This window comes from Neolamprologus brichardi, chromosome 9 (assembly GCF_056152115.1).
Source record: "Neolamprologus brichardi isolate AB-2024 chromosome 9, ASM5615211v1, whole genome shotgun sequence".
In the NCBI taxonomy this organism is placed as follows: Eukaryota; Metazoa; Chordata; class Actinopteri; order Cichliformes; family Cichlidae; genus Neolamprologus; species Neolamprologus brichardi.
The window spans coordinates 34,566,037-34,592,476 of record NC_142112.1 but is presented as its reverse complement, the minus strand read 5'-3'; the positions used below and the strand labels follow the sequence as shown (position 1 = coordinate 34,592,476).

The 26,440-nt window shown below is 42.8% G+C and overlaps 1 protein-coding gene across 2 annotated transcripts in view; it reads left to right on the top strand.

The window, feature by feature from the left end:
* The window catches only part of LOC102798602 (disco-interacting protein 2 homolog C-like), a 74,632-nt gene that overhangs the window by 24,439 nt on the left and 23,753 nt on the right, over positions 1–26,440 (top strand). For both annotated transcript variants that reach the window (XM_087846370.1, XM_087846369.1), the window contains 18 exons: positions 871–996; positions 3,637–3,927; positions 4,275–4,397; positions 5,654–5,800; positions 7,591–7,710; positions 9,514–9,711; positions 11,737–11,828; positions 13,613–13,723; positions 14,646–14,769; positions 16,008–16,117; positions 17,955–18,057; positions 18,194–18,258; positions 20,309–20,402; positions 20,524–20,643; positions 22,052–22,166; positions 22,883–23,022; positions 25,667–25,803; positions 25,884–26,092. In XM_087846370.1, the coding sequence (XP_087702496.1) occupies positions 871–996; positions 3,637–3,927; positions 4,275–4,397; positions 5,654–5,800; positions 7,591–7,710; positions 9,514–9,711; positions 11,737–11,828; positions 13,613–13,723; positions 14,646–14,769; positions 16,008–16,117; positions 17,955–18,057; positions 18,194–18,258; positions 20,309–20,402; positions 20,524–20,643; positions 22,052–22,166; positions 22,883–23,022; positions 25,667–25,803; positions 25,884–26,092 (2,425 nt within the window). The remainder of the gene's footprint in view (positions 1–870; positions 997–3,636; positions 3,928–4,274; positions 4,398–5,653; positions 5,801–7,590; positions 7,711–9,513; positions 9,712–11,736; positions 11,829–13,612; positions 13,724–14,645; positions 14,770–16,007; positions 16,118–17,954; positions 18,058–18,193; positions 18,259–20,308; positions 20,403–20,523; positions 20,644–22,051; positions 22,167–22,882; positions 23,023–25,666; positions 25,804–25,883; positions 26,093–26,440) is intronic.

Genomic DNA, 26,440 nt, shown 5'->3' with positions numbered 1-26,440 from the left:
AGCCGGGGGCAAGGCTCACTGGAGCCGTGAGAACACCGGACTCTCGTCTTTCACTACTCAGGTTAAACACATATAAGTCACTTAGATAACTTAAAAATGTTATTGTTTGGCTTTTTTCAGTATTTTATTTGTTCCTGAGTAAATCGGTTTGGCTGAGATTAAAGTTATAGTTTTTACACAGCTGAATAGCAGACAGCTGATTATCAGAAGTGTGAGACGCTGGAGAATTTACTCCGGTGTCCTGTTATATTTTAGATAGCAAGGAGTTTATTAAACTTCATTAAAACAATCTGCAAATTTCATTTAAATTCAATAAACTATCATCTTGTTTTTATTTTTAGTTAGCACATACCTTAAACACTTAAAGCTGTAAGCTAACGATAGTTATATAAGAGCAGATGCCGCTGGTGCAATAAGCTGTACGTTTTACGTCCAATGGATGATGATCTGATTAGTCGACTAATCGCAAAAATAATCGGTGACTAGTCGACTATCAAAATAATCGTTTGTGGCAGCCCTAAGTGTAACCATGTTACTGCACATACTTGGCATTCAGTACTTATGATTAGAAAAACAGAAGTATATCACATCGCGCTGCTGGCACTGTGGTAGTTAAAATGAACTTGTTGCTCTTTACTGTGAAATGAAGGATGATTACAGTCTGGCTTTATTCATGTGTAAACTGTAATTTTCAGTTAATACATTACAGGGACTTGCAGTGTAATCAAAATGGATGGGACTTCAGTGGCTTTGTTTGTTGGAAAAGACAGATGGAGGGGACAGTGCACTTTTTCCACTTTCATTTTTTAGGAAAAATTTCTCCCTCCTCCTTTGCATGAATGAGCCTGTTTACCTCTCTCTCTCACTCAGACGTCCACACTGAGGCGGTGCAGGCTGTGTTGGCGCGACACGTTGAGAGGAAGGTGGCGGTGCCCATGCCCTCCAAGAGACGCTCGCTGGTGGTGCAGACCTCCATGGATGCATACACGCCTCCAGGTGACGACACACAGACTGAGACACACACCTGTATTTGTGCTCCATGTATTTCTCTGATTGAGATGTGATCAAACGAGACAAACATTAAAACTGCGAGCTATAACAAAATACGTCAATAAAGTAGAAATAAAACTAGAAAAACCCCAAAGTAAAATATAATAAGGAAGCTCAGTAATTTAACTTATAAACAGAATGTGTGAAAGTGGCTGCGTAAAGTTACACGACTTAACAATATTGAACTAAGAATAGCTCAGTGGTTCAGTTTAACAGGTCATGTGATCTTCTGATGTGCACTTTTGAGCAGGAGATTAGAAGCAGCCAAGCGTTGGATTGTTTTTTCATGTCTTTAAAATAATGTTTAGTTTAAAGAAAAAAGTACAGAGAAAGTGCACACACCCATACACACACTCACACACACACATGCTGTGGTTATCTCCGCTGAAATGGGTTGCACTAAGCCGAAAATTTGACCCCGGAGAGGCAGGCCCGAGCCCAGACGGGATTATGTTGTAATGCCGTGTCTCTGCTTTCTCAGACGTTTTCCATTCTGACAGAAACACACTCATCTCTCCAAAAAACTGCAAACATGCACATTTCCTGAGGCGCTGATGGTTTTACAGTGAAAACAAACCACAGACAGATGTAACGTTGCACGCAGTCAGCTACTGTAAATGCGATCTGCCATCAGAAAAAGGAAAAACACCGATTAGTAGCTGACTATTCTGCGTATTTGCAACTGCAGAAAACATGGACGAAGGGGGAAAGTCGGAGCTGACCTTTACCTCAAATATGAGCTCATTAGATTGAACATAATTGGAGTTGACGGTATAATTTTGCTGCTGATTGGATTTTAATGGAGGAAATGTAATAACTTTGTTCACTGCCAATTTGCTTTTTAACCTTTGAGAAAATTCTTAAGCGATCCCGACGTCACCCCAAAGGCTCGTCTTACTCATGAGCCTCAGTGGTCGTCACGGGACACTTATTTGCTTCCTGTTATAGGAAAGTCAGAGCAGAAACTGAATCCCCATGTTATGTTTACTGCTCCTCCGTGTTCACACGATGAACTCGTTTAAAGAAGTCAATTCAGCCTTTTTCCTAAAGTGCAGCCCAAAGCCAGTTTTACCTAAATTGGTTCTCGTGGTTGTTACTACCTTAGCTGACTAATTATTGACATTTTCAGCTCTAGAGCCTGCTGTGTCGCCCAAAGCTCATCAAACTTCAGCGGTGAACAGAATGAATCATGGTCTCCAGGCTTTTTCTGAACCATTGTAATACTGACTGGAGACAATTGTCTTAAAAACACTCAATTCAGATCTGTTTCTTATTACCGGGCTCAGATGTGGATCAGTAGTCGTGGATTAAATGCCACGCTGGGTATAAATGAAGGGATGTGGGGTGGCACAGGAGTGGGACCTCAAACAAGGGAGGCGAGCAAGCCCACAGGAAATCCGAATGTTTGATTAGAAATAAATCCAGCGTAGGAAATTGGTGTAAAACACGATTTTCAGGCGCATGTGCAGCCACACGGGTTAGGTGAAAAATAATATGCATCAAGAGATTTGTATGCTTCTAGTTTTTCTTTTGCATAAATAGATATATAGAGATATATTTTATTTATCCAAAAAGTCTGAAAATTACTGTGTAAAAACAGCCAAAGCATGAAAAACAACCCAGCTCAAAATGACCTTAATGTGACCCAAAAAGGAGCTTGGTGAAATGGAAAAAAGTGCAGGGCTCACTGTATCAAGACCTAAATATAAATACAGGAAGAAGACAAAGTGCCTGCTGGTTCAGTAAATGTTGAGGTGGTTTGGGGTATCCATTTATTAACCATAGTCTTTCTTCACAAGCACAGTTATGTGGATTATCTCTGTGTTAGCTGAATTCAAACTGAATTCCCTTGGCGAGTAATATAGACACATTCCACAGCTGCAGTTCAATAATCAGGCCAGAAAAACATGAAATCACAGGAAAACGTCCAGGATTACATCACTTTGAATAACAAAAACAGTGCAATTGCTCTACTTAGGTTAACATCCCGCGCTCACTGTGTTCCCTCTGGGTCTTGATTAGCTCTGAGCTCATCGTTGTCCAAATACATTCCCCATGATTATCGCTGGAACCTACTGTTTGTATTTCCCCCTCTTCGTTCTGAAACCCTGTTAACTTCTCTGTAACTCTTACACCAGTTTCTTGCTAAGAAAAAATTTAATACCATTCTCATTCAAGCACTTAGTTAGGGGACGGTTAGCTTAGCGTGAAGACTTAAAGCAACAGTAAGACAATAAGAAAGTGAGCCTCCAATTCACTAAAAAGATGTTTTATCTGATTATTTCTGTAGAAAAACAAAGAACCAAAAAGGATCTGAGCTGGGACATTAACACAAACTTTTATCTTTTTCTCTTGAGCTAAATTGGATGCCGAGCTAATCTAGCAAACAAATGGCTCTGGCGTCGTAGCAGTGTTTATCATTTCATTTAATTGGAAGAAGCTAGTCTCCCAAACTGCTGAATTGTTTAGCAGCAGGTCTTATATTGTGTTAGCACTTATTTCAGTTCCTGCTTATTTATTATTGTTACTTTTATGCTGTGAAAGTTCTGTTATTAACATATAATGGCGGCTACTGTCCCTCTCTAGGTCTGTCCCCCCTGTGCTCAGACTCCTCGTCGGGCTCAGAGGAGGAGGCGGGGCCAGGTGACGACATGTCGGGCATGGAGCACTGGATGAGCCGCCCTTCCCAGCTAGGCCCCGCCCACCTAGGCTCCACCTCCTCCTCGTCCTCGTCCACGCAGAGCGGAGGCAGCGGTAATGCCGGACGGCTAGCCGACTCGCTGGCGCACATGCACATCTCGCACCTGGCGCACACGCACCTGGCGCACCTGGGCCAGTCGCACCACCAGCAGAGCCACCTGTCACAGTCGCACCACGGTAAGACTCCAGTCCTCTCGTGCATTTTTCCTAATACAGCTCCAGCGTTTTGAATTTTCACCTGTGTCTTTTAATAAAGGTGATTCCTAAAATGAGGAAATTCACATTATTTTTATTATAGTCAAACCCAAAGATTGTTACTGATAAAGTATTTGGTCTACAAAGAGTGAAAACAAGGTAAAAGAGGTCAAAGGAGTCAGTTTTCATTTTCTGACACAACTGAGGTTGTAACAAGGAGGACTAGAATTTCGTTGGTCTTGGTTATGGCCCAATAGGAGTGCAGTCCAAGAGCCTTTGCAGTAATTCACAGTATTTGACTGTGATGCAGCTGTTTATTGCTCCTTCAGGTATCGGCCACCTGTCTCTGAAGAGGAAGGGAGCTCTTAGTATAGCAGAGAACGGCGGCTCTCTGCGACGGTCCTGTGAGTTTGGCTCCGACATGCTGTGGCCTCCGCCGCTGGAGTCAGAGGGTAGGTTTCACCTTTTACAGAGTCTCTGAAGACTGCAGAATGCCTGCAGAATGCCTTAGTGAGTATAAACAATCAAAATAATGCAGCCTTTAATCACCATTCTGAGGTATAAGTCATGATAGGTGGTAACCCCAACCTTGAGTTTGGAGAAAGGCAGAATGTGTGATGTGAACAGTTTGACTTGGGGGAACTGTTTAAGTAAAGTTTAGGGTTACATTTAGAGTTGGAGTCACCACGGATGGCCGAATAGACCTCAGCAGGTTAAGAGAAGAAATGTCAGCTATTTCCAAAACAGTATGTGGACATTAAATCGTTTTCTTATCAATTTCTGTTTTTAAAACCTTTAAAAATTCACTAAATCACTCCATAAAATGTGGAAGAAGACTGTGAGGTATTGACTCAAGTCGAATTGATGCTGAGATGCAATTTTGTGTAATACCAGTGAGTCAATGCAACGTCTCTTTAGAAAATAGGTTTGGCTGAAAAGAAATATATAAAGCTAAACAGCTGCATCACCACCATCAGGCCGGGGTCTTTCTGTGTGGAGTTTGCATGTTCTCCCCGTGTTTGCGTGGGTTCCCTCCGGGCACTCCAGCTTCCTCCCACCGTCCAAAGACATGCAGCTTGTGGGGATAGGTTAATTGGATAATCCAAATTGCCACTAGGTGTGAATGTGCGAGTGAATGTGAGCGCGAATGGTTGTCTGTCTCTGTGTGTTGGCCCTGCGACAGACTGGCGACCTGTCCAGGGTGTACCCCGCCTCTCGCCCTATGACAGCTGGGATAGGCTCCAGCGCCCCCGCGACCCTGAAAAAGGATAAGCGGAAGTGAATGGGATGGATGGATAAACAGCTGCATATCTTGAAAAAGACTGCACACATGTGCTGGTAAAATGCTGCCCCCTGGTGGTAAAAGGTTTAGTTCAATTCTGTACAGGATAGCTACAAAGTGCACCTTTAATATGACCAAAAACATCTGTTGTTATTGATGTTTGGAGAAGAAGTTTTCCGTTGAAAGCTTTACACTTGTGTACGCAGCAAGAGATGTTTTGAAGCGCAGCTATTCCAGACCCTGCTGACTCCTGTGTTTGTCAGGGCTGTGACCCAAATTAGCAGTGAAACAAGATGACCATCAGAACGTGTCTAATTGCCCGTGGACTCTATAACACACGGCACTTGACAAACAGAGCAGTGATAAAGGTGAACAGTGAGTCACCGCTGTCTGTTTCAGCTCTCTCTCTCTCCATCTGCCTCACAGAGAACCACTCGGCCCCGCCGGACGTGACGGGATACTCGTCGGACTCGTCCCACTCCCACACTGAGCGTCACCACATGGCCAATATGGGAACCATTGCCAGGAACACGCAGAAATACGGCAACGCGGAGCGCATGGAGACAGGCGATGGTAGGAGTCACCGCCAACGTCACACCTTTAGCCAGCTCCCAGCTGGAGCCTCTGAATAAAAATACTGGAGACCGTCTGATAAAAATAGCAACTCTTTAATCAGGAAGTGAGCTCAAATTGGACCAGCGCCTCAGAGAACTGGCCAATTACACGGTTTGTGTTGATGTCAGTCCCCTGGAAGAACAGATTGGACTTTTTTACCATTTATTTTTCTAAGCAGAGCTGACAGAGCACCTTTGTTGTTCTTTCTTCAGCATGTTTCACAATCACAGTCACAGTTAGAGAGCTGAGAGCTCCTCAGAATAATCACAGGCTGTGGTCCACTTAGCAGAGCCTTGTGCCAAAAATACAGAGTTTCTACTTCAGCGCCTTAAAGGGAAACCAATCTGCAAATTTCCATCTTCATACATTTATTATTGGCTTGTACTTGATTAGTATTTTATTATTTACAGTCCAAATTAATCCATATTTATCATGTACCAGGTTCTTGGTGAAGTTCATCTTCTGTCAGAAACAACCTGCTTTAGCTCCTCCCTCTTTAAGCCAGATTTCCTCAGATGACCATATAAGGGATATTCTCACATGACATCATACAGAGCCAGGAGTCTAAAAAACTGTTGAAATGCAATGTTTAGACTGTAGATTGTACAAATGTTGCAGTGCTGCAAGCCTGCATTCTGTTTAATGGACTCAGTGCGGGGACGCCTCCAGGTCCAAAAGTACCATATTTCACTAACCTTGAACTAATGGTTTACGTTGGCTAGAAATGTGTTCCCCTCATGGTTAAAAATCTGGGCCCTCTTGCTTCTTATATTAAATCCTCCATTAGGAACATTGGTGTTATTTTGATCCAGCTCTGACGCTGGACACACGTCAAATCTTTGGTTCGCTCTTGTTTTTACCATTTAAGAAATATCGCTAAGCTGAGTCCCATTGTGTCACGTTCCGAATCGGAAATGATTATTCATGTTTTTGTTTCATCTCGCTAGACTATTGTAATTCCTTGTTTACTTGCTTAAGTAATGCCTCCCAGGAACAACTGCAGGGTGTTCAAAATGCTGCTGCTAGGCTTCTGATAAAGCATCACAAATACTCTCCTGCTGATTCAGCTGCATTGGCTCCCTGTCAAGTTCAGGGTCCATTTTAAGATCATAATCATGACTTATAGGGCCCTGCACGGTGTAGCTCCAACTTACATAAGTGATCTTCTTCTTCCTTATCACCCCAGCAGGTCCCTGAGGTCTTGTGATCAGGGGTTGCTGGTTTGTCCAGCGTACAAGGTTAAAAACAAAAGGTGACAGAGCGTTTGTATCAGTGGCTCCCAGACTCTGGAACTCGCTCCCTTTGAGTTTGAGATCTGTGGACTCAGTCATGTCTTTAAAAAGCAGTTAAAAACGTATCTGTTTAAACTCGCTTTTGGTTAATTTTGTTTTGTTTGAGATTTTAATGTCTGTTTTCTGCCTTTGTAAAGCACTTTGTGATTTTATCTTGAAAGGTTCTATATAAATAAAATTTTACTTTACTTACTTTACTTTACATCATTTATATACAGTCTGTGGTTTAAAAGCTTGAACTGTTTGCTTACAGGACTGACAAAAACTTTATTTCTCTCATATATGAAAGAAAGTCAGAAGAAAAGCAGGATCGTTCATTCAGTATTTGTCCAGGGTTTACATCACAGGCAGTATTTTAGTCTCAGACTTTGCAACACATCATGTAACACTGGAGGTTTATTATAGTTTTCATGATCGTCTTGTAAGCTGTTCATGTCACCACTTTCCTTTTTGCAGGTGTTCCGGTCAGCAGTCGCGTGTCGGCTAAGATCCAGCAGCTGGTGAACACGCTGAAGCAGCCTCGCAGACCTCCACTACGAGAGTTCTTTGTTGATGACTTTGATGAGCTTTTAGAAGGTAAAAACAGTCTTTCTGTTCATTTTAAAAAATGATCCCCAAGTGATTCATTTAATAAATCTCTTTAATAAACACGTAATGAGCTTTGCTACAGGTCAGTGTGCAAAATCAGCCTTTTTCAAAGAAACACAGCTCAGTGCTGAGGTGTTAAGTGGCGTTCATGGATGCAAATAAATGAACTGTGAATGTTAATTTTGCAGGTCTCAAGAAATTTTGGAAAAAAGAGTTTCTGTTAAGTTGAAGCTGACAGTTGGTCAGCTTGCAAATAAGTTTGTTTGCGTGTGATTACAGAACAGCAGTAGTTACAGCATCTTTCTAACAGCTGAACGTCTTGTAAGCTGGTCAAGTCCCAGAAATTGCAGTTCCTTCAATGGCCACTCGAGGCAGGATCCATGTGGGAGTAAATTCCCATAGACTCCCATGTTAAAAACATTACAGCAGAAATAAACCTGTTGGCAGCTGACAATAAGAAACAACGTTAGTCAGTGTAGCTAATTTTCTCCTTCATAAAAATTGATGGGGCTGAAAATGTTTTTAAACAAACCTATTTAAATTTTATTAGCACTTAAAGTTATGCAGTATTATAGGCGTGGCCACACTGATTTATGCAGAACAGTGCGCCCTCAGGCAGGTTTGTGCTGGTCCTGTGTGGTTCATAGCACTAACATAACATGTAATATGTCTCAAATTCATAACATGTGGTAAGCAAAGTTCTTCTCTTAGTGACTTATTCCATCAACCCCAACTGGTCGCGGCAAATGGCGGCCCGTCCCTGAGCCTGGTTCTGCCAGAGGTTTCTTTCTGTTAAACGGGAGTTTATCCTTCCCAGTGTCGCCAAGCGCATGCCCAGACGGGGATGTGCTCTTCTCTCTATTATTTTAGGGTCTCTACCTTACCTCTACAATATAAAGACCGCAGATAAACAAGTTTGCTAGCCTTAGCACTCCAGCCTTTTATGGTCCACTCTGACTCCAGAAATATGAAGCTGTGAACAGACATTGTGGCTGCCATAAACTTTGTGCAGATCAATAATCATCTGCTAGCCTTTAAAAAGCTCTTTCTTTGAATTAGTTCATGACAGTTGAAGAACTTTCAGAATTTAAAAAAAAAGGGAAATGCAGTCAGATTTTTAGTTTTAGTTAATAATAATAAAATAATAGAGGAAGATGCTGGGCAGTGGTAACCAATGTGACCAAAATCTTCATCAATGGTGAGAACAACACTCACGTCCATGTAAAGAACTGTCTTCATGTGGACACTCCAAGTCATGGGAAAGGTTCATATAGAGCACAGATGTGTTGTTAAAGGGTTAAAATTGTAAACGTACTGAAATATTTCCTGCTCTTTGCTCGCCCCTCGCCATCTGGGAGTGTTTTCTCTGTTTCTTCGACTCTCTGGGAAACTCATACTTTTGTCCAGTTTTGTGGTCTTTTAAATCATATCCTGGAGTCATTTGACAGTGTGTTGTAAACATGTGTGTTTTAATCATACAACAAAATTTTGAGCTTGGGATTGATGTAGCGGTTAAAACTTCCAATTGACTCTAACTCTATTTTTTATGGCACTGGCTGAAGATTGAATCCAGTCAAATCCCTCCCCGCTGCTGCCTCGCTCTCAGCCTCTCTGCGGTCTGAACTCAATATTCAAAGAGGATCAGCGCTCCACTCACGAATTATTCACGTTCCCCTCAGTACATCTGTGTTCATAAAAGTTTTTTATGTGTTTTTTTCTCTTGAAATCAAATAAACAGTAAAAGTTTGTGAGCTGTGCACTCATGAAACTCTCGGCCTCATCCTGTTACAGTCCAGCAACCCGACCCTAACCAGCCTCGGCCGGAGGGGGCAGAGATGATGCCAGTGCGAGGAGAGCCGCTGGGGGTGGTCACTAACTGGCCTCCTTCTCTGGAGGCGGCTCTCCAACGCTGGGGAACCATCTCCCCGAAAGCCCCCTGCCTCACCAGCCTGGACACAGCAGGGAAGCCCCTCTACGTGCTCACATATGGTAACCACACACTTAGTGCTCACTCATTCATGTCCACCAGAGCTACAGTTAGATAAATGTTTTGCTAGTTCAAGAATTTAAAAATGCACAGACATGCATGCTGGTTAGGCTGAATATGATTCACACCAGGGGTGGTGTACAGCCGTATGTTGCACACTCCTGGTCTCTATATTTATAATTCTTAACTTGTTTGAGCTGCTGCTCACTACAAACAAGAACAAGCATTAAATTTGGACTCTTAACTGTATTTTCATAACTTTTCCAGCTCTTCCTGCTGATAAAAACCTCTCTCATGACTATTCATCTTTCTTTGTCACAGCAGCTTTGTCACAGTTAAATATGTGACTGGTCCGGCCTGCTTAAGATCAAAGTGGGCTGTATGTGGCCCGCAATGTAAAATGAATTTGACACCCGGGCTCTGACGCTGACTGGGGTGGCCCTGCTGTCAGACCAGTAAATACATTTGGGGTTATTTGGCGTCTGTTCTTGTTTGGTTACGGTTAATTTACTGTTTGTCAACTTGTCAACAACTCCGGTGACACCTTATCCCCATTCGCACATACAGAGGGTGATAGACTGAAGTCTGACAGAGAGAAGCTAGTGCAACCAGAAATCGGTGAAAATACTCAAAGGGACCTAAATGTGCCTAAATAAACTAAATATAATATTTTAATTTTATTATTTTAATCTCTGAAACAAACTGCATGAAAGTGAAGTTGTTATTAAACCGCTGCTTCACTTTTTTACTAAAGAGAAGAGGAGTCATGCAGGAAAGTGGTGGAACAACAAAAGATAAAACATCCACAGAAGCATCTGGTGGTTTTGTTGGCCCCTCTGTGTCCCCCTGTCTCTGGTGTCTGTGATGGTTATTTATCTTTTTGGTTACTTTGAAGGTTTCTTCACTTCCTGCTCAGTATCCCGCCCACCCTCATTAGTTTCACCTGGTCTCCTTTTCAATCACCGCCTGTTGTGCCCTCTTTCCTCTTTTCTTTATGAGATCATTTGTTGGCCCTCTGTTGGTCTGCCTCTTCATGATTCCTCTTTTAAAAGTCATGTTGGGTTTTTGATTTGATTTGTTTGATTTCTTTTGGTTTTAGCAAATAAGGGGACCAAAAGGGACAAAAAAGTTTGAACTCTTCTGTTACAGCTCTCATAGCAAAATAAATCCCCCTAAAATCAATATAGTAATATATATATATAATATATATTAAAATCCATCAGAACAGACACATCTTAAGTACTAATTACACATGAATAGTTATGTCCATGACTCTGTTATAAAGCTCTTTTATTGCCTGACCTTTCTTTTCATTTTTTGTATTAATTAAACAACATCATGAGTCATTTTTTCCTAATTGGCACTCGGTCATCACAACATTGAGAACCTCTGATGTGGACTATAATGAGACACTCCCTGAGACTAACACATATAATGACCAGACCGGGCCATTAAAACCAGCAGCCTAATCATCCTGTGGGTCCTGCTGTGAACTGGGCTTCTCCTCGATGCTTGATCAGATTGGGATCTGGGGATTTTCTTAGGACCTCGACACCTTGAAAGCTTTTTTTTGCTTTTTCTCAAGTCGTTCCTGACCAATTTTTCATTGTATTTGCAGCTTCTGTAACAGCATATGTCAAGGCTGCACAGGGGAATCAAATTATGCAAAAGAAGTAGCGGCATTTTTCTAATATTCTATTTTTAATAAACTCAGAGCTGAACGTGTGCAGGAATGCGTCCTCCCCCCACCATTTTTACATGGTTTCCTCTTTCCTGTGCACCTGTCCACCAACTGTGCGTTAGACACTTGCTTTTAAGTATAATCCATCCATTCTCCAGACGTCAGTAGTGACCTCTCCTGACTGCTGAAAGCTCTTAAATGTCATCACTTCAGACAGTTTTTTTTCCTCTCTTATCGACCGAATTGCCTCAAAATAGAAGTGCAAGAACACACAAACACAATCTCAGTCTCTCTCCCTCCCCCTCTCTCAATCGCACCCTCATATCCTGTGTCCCGCTCCCCGCAGGGAAGCTGTGGTCTCGCAGCATCAAGCTTGCCTACAACATCCTCCACAAACTGGGCAGCAAGCAGGAGCCCATGGTGCGACCGGGCGATCGGGTGAGTCACACTCGCCCACCACTGCAGCTCTCACTTTTCACTTTTTTCTTTTTGTTTGTGCTCACTTCACTCCAACCCTTTGATACTTTGTTCAGCCAAGTTAGCTTTTTTTTTTAAATCTATTAAAACAGATAATTATATATTTGCTGGTATATTTATGATGATATGCAGTTTTTATTATTATTTGACCAAAAAATGTCTCCATAATAAAGCTCCTGTTGTATTCCCTTGAGAATGAAGGGGATACTTCACTGAGATACTGATACTACTGTAATATCTGTAAGCAAAATATTGAGCTGCAGTCTGCAGCTTAGCACAGCGAGCAGAAGCAAATCTAACCTGACTCTGTTCAGCACAAAGAAAACGCTTTTAAACCTGCACTTAAGGTGCTTTTGACCTCCTGTAAGTTTCTGTTCTGTTCAGAAAAACACATTTGCTGGAATAGCAGTAAAAGATTGCAAGAAGTACATCACCACATGCTTACAATTCCAGTTTGTCCAGTTTGCATATGCAGCTGATGCATATGCAAACTGGACAGACCACCAGTGCCAGTTTCAATAAATGGGAGGTGCTCAAGCAGTGGAAATGACACCAAAGCAACGTGAGGCTGTTATCAACTTTTCATTAAAAAAAGCAGTACCAACAGCTCTCTGTCTGTGGAGTGGAACAGAAAGTCCTCTAGAAAAAGTTGGGAGATGTGACACTGGTGTCGGGGTTAATGGAGCACATGTCACTGTGTGGCTAGCTCGCTGCTCTTCTTTCATTGAGTCGTTCCTGGGGAGATTTTTATTAGGAAAAACATAATGGGTCTGAGAGGGTAGTGGTGCAAAGAGTTTTGATATATCGAACAGTGATAAAAAAAAAAAAGTGCAGCATAAATGTGAGAAACAGCAGCAGGATGCATAATACAGAACTGTGTGTGTGGCAAAAAGATGAGCTGTTGTTAAGTTTGATAGAGAACAGAAGGAATGATGAAGTGTTCTTAAATAAAAGGAGTATTGATCCCCAGCACTAAAGTCTATCATAGCCTCAGTTCAGCCGTCCACAGTGCGGGAAGATCAACTGATTTCAGTGCCAGGCCACGTCAGCTGAAATTCTTCTACATCTCATATTGTTCGTGTGTTTTTTAAGCAGCTGTAGACCTCCTACAGCTGCTGCGCATGTGAAAGCTCCTCCTGTTCGCACAGTTTCTGACTTAATCAGTGTCATAACTACTCTCACTGATGGCCGACTGCTCTGTGCTGCAGTCTTGGATCACCCTCCGCCCTTAACTGCGCTCAGATAGTTGAGCACACTTGTGATGCCAGCTCTGCCTGCCTGTCACAGTTTATACTGGGCCTCATCTCTGTTCATTTAAAAGGAGCTGCACACAGTGTTTTTTGCCAGATGTAACCACGATCACTTTTTCTTGTAACCTAATGATTATTAAACTCACGCACATGCCCAGTGTTGATGTTATCCTCACCGTCACGTTTCAGTGGTGGACATAATGACCTTCCAGACTACTGCTCTGGATTCATGTTGAGTGCACAAACACAAGACTGTTATCAGTCTCCTCACTCTGCTCTCAGTGAAAAGCAAATAAACACTGAGAGCTGTATGTTAGTCATTCTAGCAAATTAACTTGTGCTGAGCATACAGATAAATGTGCTGGGGACTTTACATGAACTTGCGTGTTGCTTAGAAACTGACTGAAATTTTCACTCCTTGTGTTGCTTTCTGAGCCTTAGAAAATGATTTCAGTTCTCTGAACCCCCGTGCTGTCTTCTGTCCTTCCCTCCTAGGTGGCGTTGGTGTTTCCGAACAACGACCCAGTGGCCTTCATGGTGGCCTTTTACGGCTGTCTGCTGGCAGAGGTGGTCCCTGTTCCCATAGAGGTGCCCCTAAGTCGCAAGGTACTTCAGAGCACTGCAAATCAGCTGTCTTTAGTCGTGGCTGCAGCTCTCTGGTTCCTTTCCTTTACCTTTAAATCTGTTGCTGAAGCTGTTTTGTGCAGGATTAGTCTCTACTGGAGGTTAGGTAATTAGATTTTCATAAACCTGCTGTGGCCACATCTGTATTTCACCTCGCCCCCCCGGAGCTCCAGACTCCCGCTGCGTTTCATTTCAGTCGTGTTTGCACAGAAGCCTTATCCATACCTCAGACAGTTGATAAAATGTTTTGGATCTTCAGCTGCAGCCTTTTACCAGCAACAAGTATTTCTGAGGAAATAATCACGTCTAAACAGAAAGCAAAAAAATACAGTTGACACACAAGAAACGGGCCCTCCTGCTGCCCCACCGTCACACAGGAAACACATCAGCTCAGCTACAACTGCTGATCTCTCACCTTCAGTGACCTCAGATTTCAGCAGCTTCTTTTTTGGATGCCACCCTGTATCGTAGTTGTTTCTGCTTTAGTCTCACTCTGAGACAAAGCTGCTTGTCTTTGCAGCGCAGTGGCCAGCATAGGGGTTGGCATGGTTACACGGTGATGACTTGCTTAGCAGAAAATGCCTTTTGCTGCATGTCGGTAGCCTCTCTTGAACCCCTTCCCCCCTCCTGCATTTGTGCTGCAGGATTTTCCATAAAATTTACGTTTGGGCTGCTGAAGCAGTGCAGCAGCAGTGCAGCAAGAGTCACTTCCAAACCAGCGCTGTATGTTCACAAGTGTAACTGCAAGTTCACTGTACACGTGCAATAACATTAAAGGGCTGTTCTGTTCTATTCTGTGCTGCAGTAGAAGTCTTTTACAAACACATTTACTGTAGTTATGAGATATCTGAACAACAAAAGCATCAGCTTTATTTTTTTCATCGTGTTCTGTATCATCCAATAGGACGCCGGCAGCCAACAGATTGGATTCCTGTTGGGCAGCTGTGGCGTTACTGTGGCGCTGACCAGTGATGCCTGCCATAAGGGTCTTCCCAAGAGCGCAACAGGAGAGATCCCACAGTTCAAAGGTGAGGGAAAGTCATCAATCATAGCTGAGTTGTAAAGGCATGATGCGGGGTGGGGGTGGGGGATGGGTGGCTTTGCTAAATGTGCACAACGAGAGAAGAGAAAGGGTGTTCATTCAAAGTGAGCACACTGTCAGAGAAACATCTTGTCACTCTCCAGAGTTTTACTGGCTTGGGAAAAAAAAGCTCATTTGAATCAGACTGCTGAGTGGCTTTGTCTAATAGTTCATCAGTAGATTTTTATTAATAATCTAGATTTACAGAGTAATTAGTAAGCTTGTTTTAGGCTGTCACTGTGTAAAACAAAGCGAGCGTGTATGAAAGCAGCTGAAAAGATTGTTTTCTTTATTTTGAACTTTTCTGCACAGGTGGTTCGATTCTACCGTCGCAACTTTTTGTTGTTTGTGCTGGATCTCATCATATTTTTATGCTCCAAACCACATTTTACAATCTGCATGCATCTATTTTCAGTCACAAATGTGAGTGAAACTCCCTGCACTACTATCATCGCCTTCCTACACTGTGTTAGTGCCAGTAAGAATCTTCTCTTTCTTTCAGCGGCATTAAACGTTTCCATGGGTGTGAAAATACTAACTGGAAGGGAAAAAAATGCTCGTTAGTGAGGACTCTGTTAAGCTGTTTTGCTTCTGTGATTGGTGGAAGCGCTGTCACTGTCAGAGCAGCTGGCCAATCGAATTGCATACATGAAAGGTAAAACTAAACAATGGACCAGCCAGTGCAGACGGAGGAGGTGACAAAAGGAACTTGGATAAAACATAATTTGACAAAGACTCACAGAAAGCATTTGGACCTGAGTATAAATATTCACAGAGAACCGATAAACACAATCAGGGTCAATCATACAATCACCCACTCCAGTAATGCCACCACCACCCACACCAGTATAAAGACAAGGGTGTAGCAGCTGAAGTGAAGCCTTGAACCCCGGGCGTCCTTGTTGTTTTCTGTGGAAGTTACATTAAGCTCCATGGAGCAGGTGAGGAGGGCAGCAGGTCAGACACAGGAATGCCACACAGCACCCAGTCTTCTCCAAATACAAGATCCTGTGAGGCTAAATGCTACCAGTGTGGCTTTCAGCTGTGGGGAGGACTCAAAACCACCAAAGAAACCAAGATGACTTTCAAAATAAAACAGCAAATATCAGCATCGTGACAGTCATATCACTCCTCTGTCTCTCTTCTTTACTTATCGTACCTTTTGCTTCTCTCTCGCCCCTGCAGGTTGGCCGAAGCTGCTGTGGTTCGTAACAGAGTCGAAGCACCTGTCCAAACCGCCCAGAGACTGGTTCCCCCACATCAAAGATGCAAATAATGACACTGCTTACATAGAGGTGAGGCTAATACACACACACACACACATATATGCAAACACAAAGGCACAATGAAACTGTTGCCTGTGGTCCATCTCACCAACCGCTGGGTTGCTGCTTGTGCTGCTTGTTTGCACTTTGTGCTGATAGGATTAGTGTTACAGGCTTACTGCATATGTCTGCATTGACAAATATTTGAATTGTGGTAAACATGTTTGTTTCCTTTCTCTGGTGGAGAGAATAAAATCTGTAGGTGTAAAGGTATGTGTTTACATCGGGAACCTGTGCCAGACTATTTCTGTCGAGAAGCATCTGCTTCCTGCTGACAATCTCATGTCAGCTTTTGTACTCAGTAAGGAAATCAAACTTGTGTGAGCTTGAAAGGAGCTGGTAGCCAAGTTTGGATTTTCTCTCACCTTTGGTCAAAGCCAGACTGGACATACACTCAGCTGAGACTTTTTCCATACGACCTTAATTCTTCCATAGATTCAACAAAGTTCTACAAACATTCCTCACAGATTTTAGTCCATATTGACATGACAGTGTCACACATTTGCTACAGATTTGTCAGCTGGTCATAAAACAATAGACAAGATGAGCAATGATGCTGAGGTAGGCTGTGGTGGTTAAATGATGCTTAGCTGATACTGAGGGCCAAAGATCATGTCCCCCACACCATTACACTACCAGCTGCAGCCTGAAGCATTGATATGAGGCAGGATGGATCCATGTTTTCATCTCCTTTATATTTAATTCTCACCCTACCATCAGAAAGTGACACTCACCAGAAAAGGCAACATGTTTTCTTTTTTTGTGGGCCAAATTTTTGTGAGCGTGTGCAAATTGTAACCTGAGTTTCCTGTTCTTAGCTGACAGGCATGGCCACAGTGTGGCCTTCTGCTGCTGCTGTCGTCCATCTGCTTCGAGGTTCAATGTGTTGTTCATTCATTCAGAGATGCTCGAAGCAGTCTGGCCGCACTCCTCTGACCTCTGGCATCAACAAGACATTGCCTCCCAGAGAACTGCTCACTGGATGTTTTCTCTTTTTCTCACTATTCTCTGTGAATCTCAGAGATGTTTCTGTGATCAGCAGTTTCTGAAATACACCAGCCTGACACCAACAAGCCTGCCAGCTTCAGAGTCAGCTCAGCTTGAACTGCTTACATATTAATGTTAACAAGCAGCTGAACAGGTGTACTGAGGTGGGAGTAGCTATGGTAATTGGGGGGCAGTCACCTACTAATTTTCTTTTTTCAAAGCATACCCTGCTTTATCATCTGTTTACATGTGACCATGAGTCTCGCCTCCTGCTGGTCAAAGGAAGGAAACCAGGTTTCATATTTTAGACGCCCACCTTTCTCTCAAGACCATCTTTTAGAAAGAATCTGATTTCTAGGCTTGGATTGTGGGTGTGCTATTTCTATAGTGTTTTTCTCAACATGTTTTACATTAAATAAATAATAAACGTGAGAAAACAGGTTATATATGAAACATTAATGTGACCTACTCCAGTTGCTGCATGTAGCTGCAGACATAAAAGTGGCGTCAGTCTGCGTATGTAGGCCAGAAAGCGATAAAGCACACTTCCAAATATCAGCGTGTGGTATTTTATATTGTTTTTAAAATGAATGTTTTTGCAATTATCTGGATTTTTATGAACTAAAATCAAAGGAATAAATAATCAGCAACATTTATCTTTAGTAATAATCTATTTGCAGAGACCCACGAATGTGATGTCTTCAAAGTTGAAATGAGATTGTGTTTTTGTACTGAACGACAGGTACAGCAGGGTTGAGTCTGTCACTTACAGCTTCCCTCTGCTTTGCTTTCAATGATCCATCTGTTGTTTTCCTCCCAGTATAAAACCTGTAAGGACGGCAGTGTGCTGGGAGTCACTGTGACGAGGATCGCTCTGCTCACACACTGCCAGGCTCTCACTCAGTCCTGCAGCTACACTGAGGGTAAGGACGCACACACGCACACACACACACACACACACACACACACACACACACACACACACCTGCAGACACACTGTGCAGTCTCAGGGTTATATATAAGTAATTTAACCCTCTTCTGTCCCATCTCTGCCTGCAGCTGAAACCATAGTGAATGTGCTGGACTTTAAAAAAGACGTGGGTCTGTGGCACGGCATCCTGACGGTAAGATCTGCCTGCAAGAGGTCATAGGTCATGACACTAATTTCCTGTTGGTTTTAGCTGGGAGAAGGTCCATCACTTTTTTGACTATTCCTCTTTAATTTCCACTATTTTTAATTGTCAAGCAAATATTTTTCACAATGGGCGTCAATGGAGTCTAATGGAGTCTAATGGAGTCAAAAAATCTGAAAAATGATCAGTAAGACTTTATATCAAGAGCTGGCAGTTCGTCTTGTAATCGGAAGGTTGCCGGTTCGAGCCCAACAGTCTCGGTCGTTGTGTCCTTGGGCAAGACACTCCATCCGTTGCCTACTGGTGGTGGTCAGAGGGCCCCGTGGCGCCAGTGTCCGGCAGTCTCGCCTCTGTCAGTGCGCCCCAGGGTGGCTGTGGCTACAATGTAGCTGCCATCACCAGTGTGTGAATGACTGAATGTAGTGTAAAGCGCTTTGGGATCTATAGGGACTAAGTAAAGCGCTATACAAATACAGACCATTTACCATATGGAACACGACTATAAACACGGTTGTTATTATGAGATATTTGTGTGAATGACTGAATGTGTAAAGCGCTGTACAAATACAGGCCATTTACCATTTTAAGTATATTAACGAGCCTTTAAGTGTAAGTTAACCAGCTTCTAGCATCATTGTTAAACGTCCTTTCCTTCTTGTGTAGAATAAACACATATTTGATGAAGCATTGATCAGAGCTTTGGCATCCACCCTGTCCAAACCAAAGACAGTGCCTTTGCAAGATGAATAAATCTCTCAGTATGAAATTAACAAGCGTTTTCATTGCTCTGACATCTGGAAGAAGAACTATATTTCAGGGTTGATTAAATACATAAATGATAATTGTGTTTTTCATTTTAATTTTTACACTTTATTAAGTCAAGTCAGTATTTTTAAAACTCACAATTAAGCATGCCGTATATAAAGTGCTGCACAAAAAGCAAGAAAAACAATCAATAAAAGAAATAATTAGAAGATAAATAAAAGCAAAATTATGATCCACATAAAAACAATTCAGAAGAATAAATTGGGAACAAAGAAGGATGGAAAATTAAAAGTAAGTAATAGGATTCACAGAAAGACAAGTCCATTACATTGATGTATTGAACTTGCGGAGCTCTGTAGCTGTGCTGAACGACGGGTTATGGAAGAAAGGAAGAAAAAGGCCAATGACGTGTAGCCGGACATCAGTGACCCTCTGCATTTGTGCAAAAGATCATCAAAGATGACTTTTAACACTTGGTTTTACGACACCGCCCCCTGGTGTCAGTACGCAGGTTAAACGCGTAGAGGCTGGTCTGCTGAGCTCTGTGTAGCATCTGAGTGCTGTCAGTGTTTCCTGCAGCAGCCTGGGCTCAATTCTGCCTCGAGCTTTACTCTGGCAGTCACCCATCTCTCACGCTCTGCCTCTTCTGTTCCCAGTTGCTTCCCAAAAGCAAAAGGATCTCCTCCACTGTCCTTGTTCTGTTCTGCTAAAGTCCAAACTAGTGCTTCTGTCCAAGCAGGTGGAGTTGGGCTTAGTCCAACAGTGGGACAGGATCGTTTATCTGCGGGGAAGCGCCTGAATTATATTAATGACCTGCACATTAACAACCTGGCCAGTGAGCCGGTTGGTAAAGAAAACCAAAGAGTGAAGGGGCCAGAGCAGGATGATTAGCAGTGAATGAACTTTCAAAATAAGAGCAAGAGAACCAGCCTAAGTTGGGTGCAGAGGGTTTTTCTTGCAGGCAGATTTGAAAAGTGTAGAAATGCTAAAATGAATCACTCGGCTGGGACTGATGTAGCTGGCGCGCTGCCCGAGTAAGGTCTTTGTGTGGGAAACACTGAAGCGTCTCATAAGGGATTATACCTGTCTTACCTAATGCACAGATATCTTCGTAGCTTACCTGGTCGACTTCAGCTCAGGCTTTCAGCCCACGCTCCCCAGCCTCCTGCCCATTTATCATTTATGATCAAATAATGCATAAAAAACAGAAGAGTTTTATTCCAAAGATATTAACATGAAGCCTCACCTGAATATCTTCTTCTGTGTGTGTGTGCAGAGTGTGATGAACATGATGCACGTGATCAGCGTGCCCTACTCGCTGATGAAGGTCAACCCTCTGTCGTGGATCCAGAAAGTCTGCCAGTACAAAGGTCAGGCACACACACACACACCTGTCACTCATCTTAGTCAAGTCCCTCCATTCACCTGCCTGTCAAAAAGATTAAATGCTAATTTCACTCTTTTTCTCTGCACGCGCATCTCCTCCTGCAGCCAAGGTGGCCTGTGTGAAGTCCAGAGACATGCACTGGGCTCTGGTGGCCCACAAAGACCAGAAGGACATCAACCTGAGCTCGCTGCGCATGCTGCTGGTGGCCGACGGATCAAACCCCTGTAAGGTCGCGCTCAGCCTTCACAGCCGAGCTCTTTCACTAACGGGGGAGTTTAGCGAGGTGTATTCCAGATAGAGAATGTCAGGGAAATGAGAAAAAAAGAAAACTCTCTGGGGATTTCAGGAAACTGGGTCACTTTACAGGAATAGAGCAGGATGTGTCCGACTGCACAAACTTGGTATATTAAAAGGTTTTCAGCCTAACATGAGACAAAAATACAACAGCTTGGAACCAGGAGGTGATGTTTTCACCATCCAGACTGATGGTTTGTATCTTTAAGTTCAGTAACTGTTTAACTGGTTTAGCAGTGACCACAGAAACCTTGTTTTTCTGCGTTAAGCTGCAGTGACTTGAAACTTGCATCATGTTGCATCATGTTTGGCACGAGACAGGATTTTCAGGTCATAGCATTTATTCTGAGCAGGTGCTGTCTCATGGTGCCTTCAGGTGTGCTCTGACATTAGAGGATCAGCCCCAGGATATCTGGATCTGGTTGGTGATATTTATTTGAAAAAACTTTCTCCCAAAGTTTCTCATTTCAGTGTGATAAGCATTTATGAGACATGACATTCAAACTTTTCTATCTCTCATGAAACCTTCCTGAAATTCCCCACAAATAATGTAGAAATTTGGAGACAAAACAAAAGCAGGGATGTAGCTTAACTGCTTCTCTAAACAGAGAAGTTGCGATCGAAGGAAAGGTGAAGGAGCGAGAGACACAAGTGTGTCAGAACACCTTTCATCTTAGCATATCATCAACATTCAGAAATCACACAGGTTTGTCTGTCAGTGACGAACATTTTCATTTGTAGTGAAGCACACAGATGGATGCACGATAACCACTGTGGACACGTTTCAGTGAGAGTGGACTATTAAAAGCAGCAGTGATAGTTGAGGGGAAATGTTATGTTAATGACACAAAAAGGTGTTGATTTGTTTTTTCAGTTGATCTCTCTTCACAGTTATGAACACACTTTATTTTTACCATACAAAACACACAGCTTTCTGGCAACGTTATTGATTTTTAAATGCTCTGACATGGTGACACATGTTAGCCTGAGTGCGCTGGGATGAACTCATATTCCTGCCCTAAATAATTATTTCAGCTGATCCCTGCATACAGCTGCCCTCCAACGACAAAATAAAAAACCCAAAAACACAATATAAAACCAGCCGTGCGCTGTTACCTGTGCTAATAAAATAGAAAGAAACGTCCAGCACCTGCTCAGAGACGTGGTCATAAAAAGGTGACTGGCCTGGAACATTTTAAAACTTCAGTCTTTTGAGTGTTTTTTAATCACATATAGGGATCTGGTACGCGCCTGCACGTGTCAGGAGTTTGTGGGAAAAGTGGCTTGACACCTGAGCTGAAGCTGTCCTGACACTCTGTTATTGTTTCTGTCTGTCAGGGTCCATCTCGTCCTGCGACGCCTTCCTCAACGTCTTTCAGACCAAAGGGCTGAGAACTGAAGTCATCTGTCCCTGCGCCAGCTCCCCCGAGGCCCTGACGGTGGCCATCAGGAGGTACGTAAACACAACCTCCACGTCACAGATTATGCAGAGATGTGCAGCAGTCTCATTTGCATGCACCTGGGGAAACACACCTGCAGAGACTCTATGTACAGCTGAAAAACTTTACATAAAGCAGTCCAGTTTATTCTCTTTGAACAGGTTTTATCACAGGAAGTAACAGAAGGAGCCTACCTGCATCCAGCTTAACATCCGAAGAAGTCTTAAAATATCTGAAATATACATTTACTAATGAAAGTCAGCTTCATTTTGGATGGATGTGTCAAACTTTTGGCTAATAGCTCTCCAGGAATCACTGCGTGTTTTGCCTGTCGAGCTGCGTTATCTCTGACAAGTTTCATAGATTCACCTGAAGAAATGGGAATAAATGATGTGTTTAGGCTGCTAGTAGCAGAGCCTAAAGATTCAATTTAAAATTGCTAAGTTGTCTTTGATGTGTAGACACAACACTGGTTCATCATTTGAGGTGTCTGTTTCATGCTAGAACAATCCAAAGGTCAGTGTTTAGTGACTCGTGGAAAGAGAGCGATCGGGCAGGAGGGCTGCGACGAGGATGAGTGAAACAGCAGCCGCTGTCTGAAGAAACACGTGGAAGCTAAATTGAAATACACGAGGGGTTTGCACAGTAGTGTGGCGGTCTGTCAGTTTGGACAGATGCGAGCTGTGTCAGAGGATCACCGCTGTTCGTGTGTGTCGGCTTGTGTGTTCAGGCCGGTGGAGGACAGCAGCCAGCCTCCAGGTCGGGGCGTCCTGTCCATGCAGGGCCTGAGTTACGGCGTCGTCAGGGTCGACACGGAGGAGCGGCTGTCGGTGCTCACTGTTCAGGATGTGGGGACTGTCACACCCGGAGGTACATCGTTCTGTGTGTGTGTTGTAAGAGGAAGTGTGGTTGAGCTGGTGTAACTGAGATTTATATAACTTTAGTGTCACAAATGTTGAATTTTAATCGTGGAAGCAGGAAGTCGGAGGTGGGATACGTTTAAACAGCAGTATAATGTATCTTGGAGAAGACAAGGGTTTTAAACAGTTTCCTAAAATGATTGTGAGCTTCACACATGCCTGACTTGGGTTTAGGGAATTTGTGTTTCTACAAAATAAAAGCGGGGATTGTAATCGAAATGTGCAATTCAAGTAAAAATTAGAGGTGGGAGTCACCATACATCCCACGATACGATATTATTGCAATTTTTAAAAATATTTTGCGATATTCAGATTCTGTACATAAAGGTAAACTTTATCAATATTAATTTTATCTAATATCAAAGTCTCACACTCAGTCTTTCTCTCATTTCAGTTTTATTGTTGACAAACTGAACGGTTTGTATTACAGTCTAGTCCAACTTAACTGAATCAACCATCTGGTACAATTATAGCTATTCTGAACTCTGCAGTTTATGAAAACTATGCAGCCCCTTCAGCAACTGAAGAACTTGAAAGTAAATTAAAACAAAATATAATTTTACATTAAATAAAAAAGTTTTAAACTTAATTAAAATAAAACATGTCTTAAATTAAAATAAGTAAACTGTCACATTTGGACAGTGAAGGAATGTCAGGATTCTTGCTCAGAAAAAGGATCAACATGCTCTGAAGTCAGAGCACAAAAACCTTTTTGTAACAAAATATCGATTTCTGCTGTCCCTGTATCCATACATTATTAGCAAACAAAATATCACGATACTACTATCACGATTTTTTCCCCCACCCCTAGTAAAAATGTTACTGAATGTTGACGTAAGGAGCCAGCAAACGTTTTTTGTCTGCTTATTCTGTTGGTTTTAGTTTTTTGCCCTTCTCCCCCGTCCCTCTTCTCAGCTGTTTTTCTTTCCCTCTTTCTTTCCCCCAGTCAAGTCTGTCCCGTATTCAGCAAGCGAAAATAAAATAAACAGTAAAAGGTGAATCAAATGGACCATTACGGCAAAGCTGGGATGGTCAATTTGGTAAAGTAAATCCGTTGGGCATCTTTCTTCACCTTTAGACAATAATTCTGATGGCAAAAGAGCCAAACGGGACAGGCAAAAAAAAAAAAGGAGCCAGCAAACTTTTCAAACTTTTTTCTCCTTTCTAGTTTTCCATCTATTGTAATTGAAGTCCATTAAATCGTAAAATTAGTTTAAGACCCAGCTTCTCTTTTTCATCAGTGTCCGGTCTTTAACCCCTTTCTCTCTCCCTCCTAATGAACGAGCGAGTTAAGCGTTGTTCTGCTGTACATTATGGAAACTCAGGAGAGTTTTCAGTGCGGCTGCAGAGCCTGCAATCTGTTCTAATGAGCCGAGTTTTCCCCTCCAGGGTGAAGCCCACACATAGTTTAACAAGGTAACACAGAACATTGAAAAGCATTTAGGACCAAACATCATCCGTTCAGGTCTTAATGAAGAATCCACAGACACCAGTGGCATTTTTTGTTTGTCCCGTTTTACAGCAGATGGATTAGAGTAAAAATCTTCTCACTGATTAGTTTTAGTGCAGATTAGTCTGCAATTAGAGTCGTGAATAAAAATGCAATCCACGGTTAAATGTGCTCATTGAGCTGCAAACTAAAAGATTTTAATGTTGATAATAAGCAGCTGCACTCAATAATAAAACAGTTTCATCTCAGGGGTTAAAAGTAAATGAGTTTTGGAGCTTTTCTTTAGTATTACGGGAATTTGATCACCTCTTACTGTGCTGCTTCACTCAGTTAGGAATCTTCCCAAGATCAAACTGATGCTCCATAATAAAAGTTGGTCCTTTCCAGTCGGTCTGAGTGAGCAAACAGGCAGCAACAGCCTCTGTGAAGTCGCTCTGCCCAGCGTTCACCACAGAGATTATACGTGCAGCACCACAAAGGAAACTAAACTAAGGAGCAAAATCTGTTTTCCTTCAGCTTCTGTGGAAGCTTGCATTCATTTCTCTTTGTAATGACTGAAATAAGAAGATGCTGAAGCACGGGGTAAAAATTGTTTGCTGAGTCACTTGAAACTGATCTAGATGCAGCATTTTATAGTTGTGCTGTGTAACATGATACTTATCGCTGTCCTCACAGCCAATCCTAGAATCAGAAAGCTCGTGAGAGTATGTCACAGGTACTGCTGTAGCTCCCTGGATGGAGCAGGCGACCAGTCTGCTGTAGGGCTAATGTAGAGGCTTGGGTTTGAACCCAGCCCAAAGTTATTTACTCTGTGCATTACTGCTGGTGTTTCTCCAGCTTTCCTGCTCTCTGTCCGCTAACATATTACAAATAAAGCTAAGAAGCCCAAAATATTTCTTTAAAAAAGTACTACCAGTTCAGTTTTACACGGGTAACCTGGTTTTGCTGTGACACAGACAGGAGGGGTCGTCATCTCGGGTTGGAACAACCTACTTTAAGCTCAGAGTTTAGCTTTGACAAATGAGAGTCTCATAAACAGGTGCGTTTGGAGTGAATAATGTTCCTCCTCGTGCCATAAATAACTTTTTAAAACAAGCAGAGACATTTCAGGAGTGTTAACCGTGTGTGTGTCTCGTCCTCCCAGGCCTGGTGTGTGTAGTGAAGCCGGAAGGCGTGCCCCAGCTTTGTCAGACCGATGAGATCGGCGAGCTCTGCGTTTGCTCCATCGCCACCGGGACATCGTACTACGGCCTTACGGGCATGACCAAGAACACCTTTGAGGTGAGGCGAAGTGAAGACATGAACCCAAACACTAAAAGCCAAAATAAAAAAATACTGTGATGCTGTAATGTCCTCTGCAGGTTTACCCGGTGAGCTCCAGCGGAGGGTTGATCAGTGAGTACGCCTTCGTGCGGACTGGCCTGCTGGGCTTCATTGGCCCCGGCGGCCTCGTCTTCATCACAGGCAAGATGGACGGGCTCATCATGGTGAGCGGGCGGAGGCACAATGCCGATGACATCGTTGCCACTGCACTCGCGGTGGAGCCAATGAAATTCGTCTACAGGGGCAGGTGAGTGTGACGTGGGTGGGGTTTGAGGGTCACAATAGACTGTATATAAAAGATGAACGTAGGTTCATCCCTCGCCTGTTGTTTCAAAACAACAAGATGGCCACAGTGCACACGCTCAGCTTCACAATTCAAACAGAAGGTGTCATGGTGGCCATCTTTTACCTCCAGTCTGTGGTCGTCGCCATGAGGTCATCATAACTGTTCATTAACTAGAATGGCTCCTGACAGAAATCAGAGGTTTCCAGCAGTTTGTGACCTTTTGGTTTGACCACCAAAAGATGTTTTATGTGTATATAAAATGTTAATGACGGACAGTTCTGATTAATAACAGTAAATTTGTTTTTGGAA